Source organism: Artibeus jamaicensis, unplaced genomic scaffold (genome assembly GCF_021234435.1).
Source record: "Artibeus jamaicensis isolate MK-2021 breed Jamaican fruit bat unplaced genomic scaffold, CSHL_Jam_final contig_387, whole genome shotgun sequence".
In the NCBI taxonomy this organism is placed as follows: Eukaryota; Metazoa; Chordata; class Mammalia; order Chiroptera; family Phyllostomidae; genus Artibeus; species Artibeus jamaicensis.
Window position 1 is genome coordinate 20,878,389 of NW_026521812.1, and position 13,853 is coordinate 20,892,241.

At 38.3% G+C, this 13,853-nt stretch overlaps 1 protein-coding gene across 6 annotated transcripts in view; it reads right to left on the reverse strand.

The window, feature by feature from the left end:
• SLC16A10 (solute carrier family 16 member 10) overlaps window positions 1-13,853 on the reverse strand; it is a 124,582-nt gene that overhangs the window by 42,511 nt on the left and 68,218 nt on the right. For all 6 annotated transcript variants that reach the window (XM_037159026.2, XM_037159025.2, XM_053664746.1 and 3 more), the window contains 2 exons: window positions 9,139-9,283; window positions 5,132-5,594 (listed from right to left, as the gene is read on the reverse strand). In XM_037159026.2, coding sequence (XP_037014921.2) covers window positions 5,132-5,594; window positions 9,139-9,283 — 608 coding nt within the window. The remainder of the gene's footprint in view (window positions 1-5,131; window positions 5,595-9,138; window positions 9,284-13,853) is intronic.

The window sequence follows — 13,853 nt, forward strand, 5'->3', positions numbered from 1 at the left end:
TCAAAGCTATAAAATATCTCTTGAGGTGCTACATGCCCAACTTATTGGCTTGTATGTCTCAAATTTTCATTTCTAATTTAAAAATACAACTTGTTTTTTCCCCAATTACCACTGCTCTTGTTGTCCACTTAACTTGTCAGCAGGCACATGACTCCATCTTTAATCGTAACATCAGACAAATGAGATCCTTCTATCAGGTCAAGGTTCTTTTGAGAACAGTAAAACCCATGCAAATCTTAGCAGAAATTTTTTGAAAACAGGCTTATCTATCCATACCACAGATTTCAACACACAAGTCAGTCATTCTCTTTGACAGGGAACTACATGGGTTTAAAACTTAAAAACTAAAGCTACCCAACTCTCATGTGTTACTGAGTCAAAGAATAATACAGGTAACAAATAGCTGTTTCAAAGGTGAGTAGTGGTTGGAGACACATGAAGCAATTAAAACTAAGTCATCATCCTCACATTGAGGATGGAGTCCGAGAAACCACTGGGAAAAGTTACATCCGCACTGCCCGCCCTGTGGTCAGCACTCCACCACAGCTGTGAGACCTGTGGCTCCTGCATCCTCATCCCGTTCTCACAGGCACTACCCCAGGCTCTTCGAGATTCTCAGCTGCTACACAGTAGGGCAGACACCAGTTGTCTAGCTTTCCCTGTTGGTGAGGATGGCCACCAGGAGTTCCTTTTCCCTCCTTCCATATACTTGCAATTTATGATAGAGACACAGAAATTTCCTCTATTTATCAGGTTATAATTTTAACATATGCATGTAAAGCCTTGGTTCAAAGCAAAATACATCAACTCTTTCCTCCATCAACAGGTGGCATTAGGCTGTTCAATTATTCTGAGGTCTGCTGAGTTTGAGCTTACAGTCAAACCTCAGTACGCCCTAGCTTCAGAACTGGTCAAACCCTGTATTCATCGCATTTGGACAAGAAAAAATGTTGCAGTATTTGGTGGTTGCTCAGAACTTGTCTTGTTTGCTAGAACTTTTATGAGTCACAGTGCTGTCCTGCAAGAGAAAACACTTCATTGTTTGGTACTCATCGGTTTCAGCAACTCATCACAAGTTCCGGAACAAATTAAAGATGAGTACTGAGGTACCACTGTATTTGTTAAATGTGTAATGACTACGAATATCATAATGTCCTCTAAGTTCAAAGTGTGAAAAAGCATTATGGAATCAAAGCAAAGAATTTTAAAGAATAAAACGGCGAGAAAATAAATTGCTTATGTGAAGCCACCAGCAGAATAAAAAGATCAAGGGGCAAGCTGATATTCGAGGGTCATGGTGAAAAAGAAGGAGCCAGCCAAGAAACTGAGAAGGAGTGACGGAGAGGGAGGAGGAAAACTAAGAGAAACCAATGAAGAAAGACTGGATGAGGAGAAGCCATAAAAATGTAACGCAGAAAACAGAACAAAACTCTCAGGCAAAAGGAGCATCTCATAAAAACTGAAGCAGCTGCTACTAGAAATGGTTATTTTCAAAGTTAGGTCTCACCTAAACTGATCTTACAATGGAGATTATAAATGGGTAGGCCTAAAAGATAATTTGACAGCTCCCAAGGAGCAATATGATTCTTCTTTTTTTTTTTCTCTAATTTTAGAAAGAGGGGAAGGGAGGGAGAGAGGAAGAGAAACATCAATGTGAGAGAGAAACATTGATCGGTTAGCTCTCGTACATGCCATGACCACGGATCTATGCATGTCTCCTGACCAGGAATCAAATCAGCAACCTCTCAGTTTGCTGGATGACGTCCAACCAACTGAGCCATAACAGCCAGGGCTGAGTCTTCATTTTTAAAAGTGAACTACTAAACGATAAAACCTTCAACCTTGCTTTGAGAGCAAGACTGCCATAAAGCATACATATTCCCTCTCAAATGATCATGTATAGTCTAATAAACAGATGTCAGAATTTCTAACATAACCATGACAGCACTTCATTCTTTCAGAAAAACCTAGACATCTAGGTTTCCAGAATCTCTCAGAAAAACCTAGTTGATTAGTGACCTGGTTTTAACACTAAATCTCATGCTCAAGGTCCAGTTCCAACCCTGTGGAGTTTTTACTAACCACTTATCCAAATGGTTATCATCTTTCTCCTTTGACTCTTACAGTTCCCTGCCCCTCAAAAAGACTCAACTAGCAATCACATTGCCTTAACTCTCATTTTTATACCAGAAATGAATACATGCTTTACATATGTTTTCTCTAATCCTTACAACAACTTTACAAAATGGGGTTTATCCCTATGTTACATAGATGAAGAAACTAATGCTTAGAAAGATTACCCAAGGCTGTCTAATTAGTAAAGGACAAAACAAGGATTCAAACCCAGACATATCTTACTCCCGAGCCTTTGCCTTTACCCACTGTGCAATACTGCCTCTTGCATAAAAGCACTGCTTATCAGTCACAATCTCTGTGGACCCTGGGCAAGGTTTTAAAGCTCTTGGTGCCTCAGTCTTCTCACTCATGAAATGGGGGTGATACATCACAGCTAGTGTGTACTGTTTTGAAGATCAAATAACATAATATATATAAAAACCCTTCATAAACTACAGTGGTTTTTATTACATCACTAGATTTTATGTTTCTTCTGGACAGGTTCTTATGCCTTACATGTCTATGTCCTTCAATACCCAATAAAAGGCTTACTTAATATGAATCGAACATCATCGACTAGTCTTTGGAAAGATTTGAAACGCCTTTTACCCCTCCAACGAAGAAGGTGGTGTCCCATTTCATGAAGTCTAGATTAAGTGTCCTCAATACAAACTTTAAATTACAAAACAGTGACAAACTCAGTGTACTCATCACATGAGATTTAAACACCTTGCATGACATTTAACTGTCTCGTGTTTTCTCTCCAACAAGGCTTCCAGTGCTGTAACAGTTTGACAAAGAGAAAATCCCAAATACCAACACCATTTGTAAGAAAATGTGTCTAAAGGAAGAAAATCAAGAAAAAGGCCGGTTTCCTATCAGAGTTAACAGAGACCTTACTGTTCTGATTTATAGCCTCCTGATGACGATGACATCTGCCGCACTGTCTCACTCATCATTCACTCGGAAATTTGATTCACGTTAAGAAGAAGACCACAGCATACATACTATATTTTCTCATGCACATTTATCCCTTCCCCCCCAGTAAGACAGGCACATCTAGTGAGATACCCAGGGAAGTGGCCCCATACCCTGTGAAGTAAGGCTAGACTAGATTTGCTACCAGGTAAGCACAGTGGAAGGGCACCAACCCCTGCTCTGCTGTTAAGTGATTCTTGGGAAGTCACTTAACATCTTTGGTAATGATAGACCTGTTTTCTGGTCTGTAAAACATAGAGCTAACATTACTCATTTTGCCTATTTCATAGATTTACTGTGAAAATCAAATGAAATAATAAATATTTATAAATGATAAATATATTACTAGAAATAACTAGACGATCACCTACTACTTGTACTGTGGTAAATGTCTGGTATTAGCAAAGCCGAGAGACTGATTTCTCTGGGCATGTTCACCCTGTAGGACCAGATAACTTTTTTAAAGAATCTACTCATCTTTGAAAAGGGCATAACAAATATTATCTTAACTACAGAAGCTATGGGACAGATAGTTGGTAAAGTGATCCTTCCACAGTGAATCTATAGTCCAGCCAAAAATAGTTTCCAATGATTTAGACATGCCTCCTTAAAATGTGTGAAATGGCTCATTAGATCGAGCCGTAGCCACATTCTGCATACATGACAGGGGTTACATGCCAGGTCATCTTACCTGGTACCTCAGTCTCTGCAAAATGCTAAGTGGCTCAGAGTACTAAACGCTAGTCCTTGTTCATCTCCCCACTGGTCACCCCAGGTGCTTCCCTAACACCTCTGGCAAAAAGAGAATAAGGAAAACTGAGAAATCAAAAGTATTCTTGGATGCAGAACATGCCTGCCATCTCTCTTTATGCTTCCTTAACCTAATCCCTTTCTGAACTGGACACAGGGACCCACAGTGTTGAAGATGCAGTTTACCAGCTGACCCCTTGAGCTCAGTAATTTTTTGAACTGTTACAAACTTCACAAAACTTTTTTTTAATTTATTTATTTTTAGAGAGAGGGAAAGAGAGGGAGAGAAACATCAATGTGTGGTTGCCTCTCATGCACCCCCTACCAGGGGTGGGGGACCTGGCCTACAATCCAGGCATGTGCCCTGAATGGGAATCAAACCAGCAACCCTTTGGTTCACAGGCCCATGCTCAATCCACTGAGCTACACCAGGGAGGGCTACGAAACTTTTAACTACAGAAAAGTTGCACAGACATCCAAAAGTAGAGTAAAATCTACAAAAGATCCAGGTTTACACATATAGTATACATACAAAAGAAAACTTCATCCTAACATCATTTTTGTTTATCAACTATGTTGAACAGTCAATACATTTCAGCCACAATAGTAAGAAAAAAGGAAAAAACATAATAAGCTCTTTTGAGCAAATTCTGCCAGGAGCAAGTATTTTAGACACTGCTTCTTCTTGGTTCAGTATGAAGAGGCTGAATTCACCTTTCAAATCAAGATAAACAATATAAATTGCCTGAGCACTGGAAATACTAATTTCCTATGAAACTGTTCCCTCTCCCCTCACTGGGAACTTGCTAATGTTTCTCAAACAATCAACCCCTGAATAGAATTCCCGTTTTCCCAGAAGGATCCCACAAGTGAATGTAATGCTTCTTTGTGTCAAGGTCATATTCATATTAACCTAATTTCTGCACCCTTTTACTGAAAAAGAATATTTTGATGTTGCACCATCTTTGTCCCTGATTATCATTTGAAACTCACTTCAAGCAACAATGACCTATCAAGTTTTTCATACTGATGCCATTTATTTCAATTGTTCTTGTTTGTTTAGGTTTGGTGATTTCTAAAATACCAAAGCACGCCATTAAACATTTCCTCTGTTTAATAATCTGATGGGTTTTTTGACCTTGTCTTAAAAGGCCTTGAACTTCAGGAGTCCCTGAATTGCAATCAGCATAACATTTAAGGCCAACTTCAACCTGATCTAGCTTGCTCTTCGAAGTTTTCCTGTGCGAAATAACACCTGTTACCAGCAAAGCCAAGGAAGCATACTCACCAAGTGAACATAAGGCACAAAGTATCCAAAAAGTGCAAGTGGTATTCCAACTGCCCACACTGTGTAAGCTGTCACCTTGAATATGGCAAAATTGAAAAATTTTTTTGGAGGACTGAGCTTTCTCCTGGAAAAGAAGGAGAATCGGTTGCCTCCTTTGATTCCACTCTCTTTCTCTCTGACACTGGAAGCAAGAGGTCGGTAAGTAAAGCCAGCCAGAAAGAGAACAAACATGAAGATGCAGAGGACCCTCAGTGTATAAAAGAGGCCCACAGTGTTGATCAGAACCCTTAAAAGCAAAGGCAGCAAAACTGTGAAGATACTGCTGCCAGCAGTGACAATGCCATTCACCAGTCCAAGGCGCTTCTTGAAATAGTGTCCCAAAATGACCAATGAAGGCTGGTATGCAAAGGCGCAGCCACAGGCAAATATGATTCCATAGGTAAGGTACAGAGGTTCGATGGAACTGTGTAAAGATGAAAAAGACGGAAAGCAGCTTTCATTATTTTGATCATGTGCTTGGTGGAATAAAACCTTACAATAAAAGTGGGTTCTAGTTAATCAGTGTATTTTCTACAAATAAAACTTAACTAAATGCACAGGAAAAAACTTAATAAGCCAAGAATGTAGCACTAAAACCATTTTAATTTAATCTGAATGTCTCGAGTACATGAAAGATGACCGTTAAGGTGATTTTCATCCCATGGATTTCGGGTGAACTGGGCAGCACCGGGCAAAAGCTGCTGTGCTGTCCACAGTTCCCAGAGGACAGGGCCAGGGAGGGCCTCTGTAACTGACAGGGATTAAACTAACACACAAACAGTAAGTCTCAATAAACGTTTAAAGAATCATAATTTAACTATGAAGCTCATAGTTAAATTATCATAATTTAACTATGAAGCTCATAGTTAAATTATGAGGAGTTTTGATGGAGTTTTCCCAGGCACTTCCCAGCAATCTATTCAAAGAAAAGGCTGCATTTTATATTTCTTCCCCAAGGGTATGTCAGAAACATCTGCACAGAAGAGCAGTTGTGTGGCACTCTTGCTGGCCGAAGGGCTGCAGACCAACGTTCGCCTTGTGCTGCCCTGTTCTCAGTGTTGTGCAAGATAACAAGAAACCATATTCTGATTGCAGGCAGGCTAAACAAAGCATGTTCATTAGTGATCCCAGTTTGTAAGCTTCAAGTCCATGTAGATCTCAAATCAATAATAAAGGATTAAGAATTTCATAGTTTAATCAAGTAACTTAATTACACATCTCTTCTCAAAATCAAGAATTATATCATTACATTTATTGAAACAAGATATGGAGTAAAATAAAACTAAAGTTGTTTTTTAAATATCCAATTGAAAAGGCTATTTATCAAGTAGTAAAGGTAACTATTTATTAGAAACTACGATAAAGTTGGTTAAGAATTAAATTTTAGACAATAGTACTAATGGAGGTAATCACAAATAACTCTGGAATTTGATAAAAATTAATGCATGTTTGCCATTCTTTCTGATGCCCTTTCCCCCTCCATTATCCACAGCTAGCACCACCCTTCAAGAGTCACTACCAAATTAACTTTACATCACTCTGATCCCCCATTACTGCATCTCCACTCTTTATTCTATAGACATACATTTGGCAGCTACTGCGTTCCAGGTACCGGGTGAAAAAATACGTAACATGTGGTTATGTCCTACTCATAGTTTGGTTAGTAAAATAAGACATCTACCCTACAAAATACAGGACAGTATATAAATAACAATGCATTTATTCTGCATCAGTTTTTCCATGTAAGTAGTTTCCCAGATAACTACAATTTACTTCTTAAGGCACTATTTTCAATATTTTTACTTATGATTTTATTTTTCTCTAATTTTAAAGGAAAAACCTGAATCTATTACAAACTCTCTGCCTTCTTCAAAGCGTGTATTAAAAACGGTATTGGCAGCAGAGTGTCACCATGAACATCCACTTCTACACAGTCACACTGCAGTGCTGTGCAGCCATCAGAGGAAAACACCCAGGGAGCAGAGGACGTACACCGAACACATCCTTTGGCACACCACATTAAGTACTGCGTGCTGGGCGAGATTAGCTTTATTCTCTCCCACAGAGTCAAGCACATAAACTCTGGGATGACACGTTCACTGCCGCTAAGCCTTTTTCCACTTATCTCTAAATCTGCACCTCAGTGACAAAGGGCTCAGGATGCTGGGGTCTGACAACTGAGTGAGTGAGTGCAGCATGAACCAGCAAGGTACCAGTCACCTGTGTAAAAGGGGTTCAGAGAAAGGACACTGACGCGACCGGGGATCTTTGGAGAAGGCTTTCCTAAGAAGGCAGGACTTGAACTTGAGAAAAAGTGGGTCCCATTGTTCAACACTTAGAATACATACCACATTTCCCTTTCCTCCTATATATTGCTCTAAAAGTATATAGCTTTTCATCAGTGGGTTAAATGGTGAAACTAAACAGAAAATATGAGAGCACTACATGTATTAAGCACATAACATGGTTTCAGCTCATTGTGTTTCATTTAAGGGAGAGAACACACAGAGAACTGAGTCACAATGTAAAACATATTTCATACTTTTTACTCCTCAGTTACCAAAAAGGTTTGAAAAACACTGCTTACTGTTAAGTAGGTCTGCATTTTGTCTACCAAGCGAGGTAACAAACTACATGGGTTTTCTACTCTGGGTCCTCTCTCCAGCAAAGCCTGGTTGTTAACACATTCAGTAAAGTGCTAGGGCCGCAGGTACTGACAATGGGTACCTGCAAGCTTCCAGATCCAAACAGGTATCTGACAACTCATTAATAACACAAGGTTGTATTACTGTTAAAAAAAAAAAGAACTAAAAGTAAATGATCTCATAGAATTAACTAACAGAATCTTATTTCAAACAAAACTGGTTTTGTTTTTTTAAAAGACAACTTTAGAAGGAAAAATCCCTAAAGGCACTTTAAAGATGGAATATATATTTTCTATCAAGACATAAAAATAATTGTTTAGAATCCAAATAAAATTTCTAAGTTAGGCAAAAAAGGGAGGCTCATTTTAGAGTTGAAGAAGGGGCGTGTAGGTGGGGTAGGAAAAACTTAGTAAACCAAGGATTCTGTTGATTAAATCCAGAATATTTAAAAATAAATCAAGGCAAGAAATGTACATGTGTGTGTTTTCCTAATAACCTCAATGATGTTTTTCAACTAATGCATGAAAACAGCTAGGGAAGGGAAAGAGGCAGGAAATTAAGATACACCACTGAAATAGATACAAGATGGATATTGCTTTAAGAGGTTTTCTTACTAATCACCTCCTGTTAGCCAGAGCAACGTATTAAGCTAGTGTTTCTCTAAGGATTATTCTGACAAAGCAAAGGGATTTATTTCCTAGCAGAACTGGGACTGGAGGGAGAAGTGCTTCATACAGCACCATGCCCATCAGCTCTCTGCAGTTAGTTCCTCGTCAGGGCACTACATCTTTAGCAGACACAGGGAAAGTGTATTGATATTTTTTATTTTAAGCTGCATTTGACCACTTCATTTTGCCATAATCTTTTTAAATTTTAGCATTTTTAAAATGCACACAGGAATTCTCTACCTGGGTTCAAAGAAATAGCAAAGCTTTGGTTTCGTTAGTGAAAATATTTCATAACAAGCCCGTGAACAGCTGCTTCAACATACCACTTATTGTACCCACTGGGCTTCAGACTAAGCTGACCTTAAACTAAAGTTCTTGCTTTAGATGACTCGCTGTTATGAGTTCTTTTAGGGGGTTTATGTGAATAGAAAGAAACAAAAGGAGAAACATTTTTCTTGCTCCAGGGAGTATATATATCCTGACTGACATCTAACTCTTAAGTGCTGCAAGCCAAAACATTCCATTTCTCAAGCTCTGATTTGCTGCTATGGATAACAATGTTTAAATTTTGTTGCTTATAGCAAAATTTATGAACAGAAACTTTTCAAGTATCTAACATGTTTTGAAAAGCAATATAAAGAAACCCAGTCCTTACCTTACAAAAGAACTGGACAGGAGCCCAATGAATCCGACGGCAGCGCCCACAACAGCAGTTTTCCGGCAGCCAAAGGTGTCTGTGACGACGCTGACTATTGGGCAGCAAAAGAAAATCATCCCCATGCAGAGAGAACTTACCCATGCTGTAAGAGAAAAAAGGGGGACATTACGACATGGTAAATTATATTTGCACTTATTCCACAAGCTATAATACATATTTAGGAAAGTATTAATGCAGAAAAGGTATTACCCAGAGAAGTGAATGGGGGAAAGTTGGAGTAAACTACTAACAAATATGAATCGTAGCTCAAAGAATTAGCCAATATTAACTGTAATTAGTACAGCAATTATTTGTGTTGAACCTAATTCTTGGGAAGTTTGCATCCTTAAATAAATCAAACATTCTTCTACGACTCAAGCACTATTAATCTCTACCCTGATTTCTATAGTTTTAAGCAACTTCTCTATGAAAAAAATTAATTGAAAAAAATACTATAAGTAGTCAAACTGCAAAGAGATGATGACCACTGAAGTAAGAATTGTGGTTAACCACGGGGTAGAGAAAAGAGAATTATAACCATCTGGCTCTAGTAGTTAAGAAATGAACATTTGACCCTGGCTGGTGTGGCTCAATGGATTAAGTCCTGACCCACGAACCAAAGGGTTGCTGGGGGGCGCATGCCTGGGTTGTGGGCCAGGTCTCCAGTGGGGGGTGTGTAAGAGGCAACCACACACTGATATTTCTCTCCTACTTTCTCCTACCCTTCCCTCTCTCTAAAAATAAATAAATAAAATCTAACAAAAGAAAGAAATGAACAGTTAGCCCTGGCTGGTGTGGTTCAGTGGATGGAACACCAGCCTGCAAACTGAAAGGTCACTGGTTCGATTCCCAGTCAGGGTACATGCCTGGGTTGTGGGCCAGGTCCCCAGTTGGGGGCATTAAGCAACCAACTGATGTTTCTCTCCCTTTCTTTCTCTCTCCTTTCCCCGCTCTCTAAAAATAAGTAAAATTTTTAAAACTATGAAATGAACATTTACCTAGAGTCCAGGCTTAGTTATTTCTCTAAAGAAATCAAATCATACACAGGTAGAGTATTTGCTGACCTGGATAATAGTTAATCGGCATTCACATTATTAATAAAACGACACATATATTTTATCTTCTTTCTGAAAGTATATTATCTTCCACAATAAAAAATTAAGAATCAGAAGTCATAATTTCCTGTCATGATTCTATGAAAACCAAAACAAAAAAAAAAACCAAGAGAGAAATACTGAGTACAAATTATCATAATTTTGTGCCAAAGAAATGAGTGAGCTCGTAAGATGTCAAGTCTGTAATTCTTCTTTACAAGTATAATAAACTAATGGGGATTAAGGAAACCCAGATCTGGGTCCAAATCCCACAACTCTGTCACTACAATATATCCTGAGTCTGTTTTCTTATCTCAAAATTGGATCAAACACATAAACATTTCCAGAATTACTAAGGATTAGAGAAAATGTATCTATACATCATTGTCTAGCACAGCAGCACTTAGTAATTTAGAACTTTAACAATAAATTGTCTGTGTATAAAATGAAACAGATGATCTACAGATCTCCATCAAGCTCTGCAAGTGCACTAGTGTGTTACTGTATTTCCTCAGCAAAGGAAGTGCAGACTCAATGCAGATGGCCAGCTCTTAATAACAGGGGCCAAATGAATTCAGCTTTACCAGAATAACAATTTCACTTATTTCTTTGTCTTCCTACATTTTAAGTTATTTTTTAAATTCTGTATATTTTAATCGGCTGTATTTCCATTTCCTTTCTTCCCTCACCAGAAAGAAGGGAGACTGTGATCTTAGAACAAAATACAATGAAGAGACTGAACAAACAATGCAATCCTGACTTAGGTGTTGGTGGTTGGGGTTCGGGGGCTTCAGAGGTGAACAGCAGAGAGAGCGGATTGGCCAGATGAGTTAGCAGAGCCCCAGTCTCAAATGTGCTGAGCTGTTCAGTATGGATCTGTTTAAGGAGGAATAAGAATTTTTTAGGCCCCAGTCACGTAGCTCAGTTGGTTAGAGCATTGTCCCAATATGCCAAGGTTGCAGGTTTGATCCCCAGTCAGGGCACATACAAGAATCAATCAAAATATACATAAATAAAGTAGAACAACAAATCAATGTTCTTCTCTCTCTCTTTCCCCTCCCCTTCCTCTCTAAAATCAATCAATAAAATTTTTTAAAAAGAATTTTTAGTGTACTATCTTATGTAAAAATACCCCCCAATTTATAATAATTGAATCTCATTCAAAAAAGTTTAGTCACTTGTCACGTTTATGAAACAATCTAGGCAGACTAGAAGAATAACGTCACAACATCTGTTTTTTGGATAAAGGCACTTTTACGATTAACAAAAATGCCAACACTGAACAAGAGACCACGTTAAGAAATCTAGGAACTTATATCACATGTAATGCTCATATAAGTCTAGGCATTTTCAAGAATGAAATCAATTCTTTATGCATTACTGTAAATTTTGATCTGCTGTACCAAATATGAACATTTTTACAGATTTTCATGTCTACTGAATATAGTGGTGGATATAATCCACCCCTGAGTGTGGGATATAATCAAATACAACTTCATTTTTGTCTCAATTATCCTCTTAAATATTATACAGGGGACAATACTCCCCTGCCATTGGAGGACCACTTCACCAGGCCCACCCTCCAATACTGGAGGACCAATATTAAATAACAGAAAGACCTAGGGTCACTTTAGTTAACAAACCAATCTTCACTTGATAATCAAATCTTTTTTCCCCAACCCCTTCTGGTAAGAGAGTAAGAACGGCTTGGTCTCTTTCCTATGCCTTCCTCTCCCCTCCCCAGCTGTCATTCTCCACAGCGTGCACAGGAGAGAGGCACACCGGAAGAAGGCAGGCAAGGAGACTCCAACATAAACGGTCCTGCCAAAAGGCCTGTCTGATCACGTTCAAAGCTGACTTTTTTCTCAGATGCACTTTGTGGGTTTTTCAGTCTCGCCTCATCAGAGTTCCTTCTAGCTCTAGTTCCAAGACTCTCTGTTGGAGCCTTACTGCCCTTCTACGCAGTTTATTTGGGAAAGAATCTGAGAGTTCCAGCCTGCCCCTCTGCTCACTGGGCCTGCCTCTGATCTGTTGGAAACACTAACATGTCCTTTACCCTGACACACGCTGGAGTGCAGGCAAATGCCAGCACTGTGCCTCTTGGATAGCTCTTTGGAGCAGGGAGCCAGGTAGTTCTCTCCTTGTTGCATTTCTCAGGGATTAAGAACCCCATCCTCTGTGCCCCCTAAATAAGGAAAATTCTTTAAATCTCTAAGTGATCCCTTTAAAGCTCCTCTTACTAGATAGCAAGTAAATGAGCACGTACCCCCCCATGTCTCCCATTGGGTAGGAGGAACTCCATTATTTCCTACAGAATAACTTTCTGAAGGAAACCACACAAAATGTTCTTCCTTAACCCATAAAAATCCTTCTTGTAGGTTTTAGAGCTTCTACCTGGGTCCTGAACATGAAATATCTCATTTTTAAAATTTTTACACTATTGTACCTTAGTGCCTTAGCTAAATCCAAGTAGTGTATTCCATTACAATAATTAGCAATATATGAAGTTAGGTCTATCTTCTGATCAAATTCAAGAAAATTAATTCTCAAATGAATAATTACTTGCTGTTATAAACTCATTAAAATTTCTAGTCTTTATAAAGTTTTAACCTGGCATCCCAAAGAATCCAAGGTCTTATGGGTTATGATATGCACCATAAAAATATAATAAACTGTTATTCTCATTCACCTCTTCCAAGTCTGACTGTGATTATTATTAATAAAAACTCAGTAGCGTTAGCTGTTGAAATGATAATATATTTGTGTATGAGGATGAAGAAAGTACTTTTATTAAGTTCACTTAATAATTGAGAAACTCATGTATATAGTTACTATATCCAGCATTGTAAAATTTTTATTTAAAAAATATAAACCAGACCTAAACCCTCTACGTAATTCAACAAACACCCACACAGGGTTTCCTAAAATTGCTGAAAAAATAAATATTTTTCAATGGAAGAAGTCCTACTTAAATTATGGAATAACATTCTCTCCTTTTATATTAAAAGTGCCAATTGTGTTTAAGCACTATCCTAGGCTGTTGAGATTTCTCGACCTTCATATGATTTTTGGTCTAGCAGCATATATGCAAATAGAGATACAACTGGAACACCACAGAGAATGTACTCAATGTCTCAGGAGATATAGATATCAAAAAATGTATAATAGCTGTATACCTGAAACTAATACAAAATAATATAGAATATAAACTGTAATTGAAAAATAAAACTTTAAAAGTGTATACTGAAGGCTTCAGCATGTGCTTGTATATCCTATTTGGATATGTGTGCATTTGATATTAAAGAGAGAGACATCCAATAAAGCTCGGACGGGATATCTTGTTTCAGAAAACATCACGCAGCTTTCCGGTCTCCCCACCCAGATCTTTGTCTCCTGCTCCATACTAATAATAAATCCCCATCTCAGTGTATGGCCAAAGGAGAACGCAAATCAGTCAAACGAAGTGGTTAGGCTTAATATTTAAGAATATTTTTTTAGGTTAAGTAAAATAACCAAAAAATATATTCAGTAGGCTCACTAGCAGAATGAAGATAAATGATAAGAAAAAAATCTGGGAAT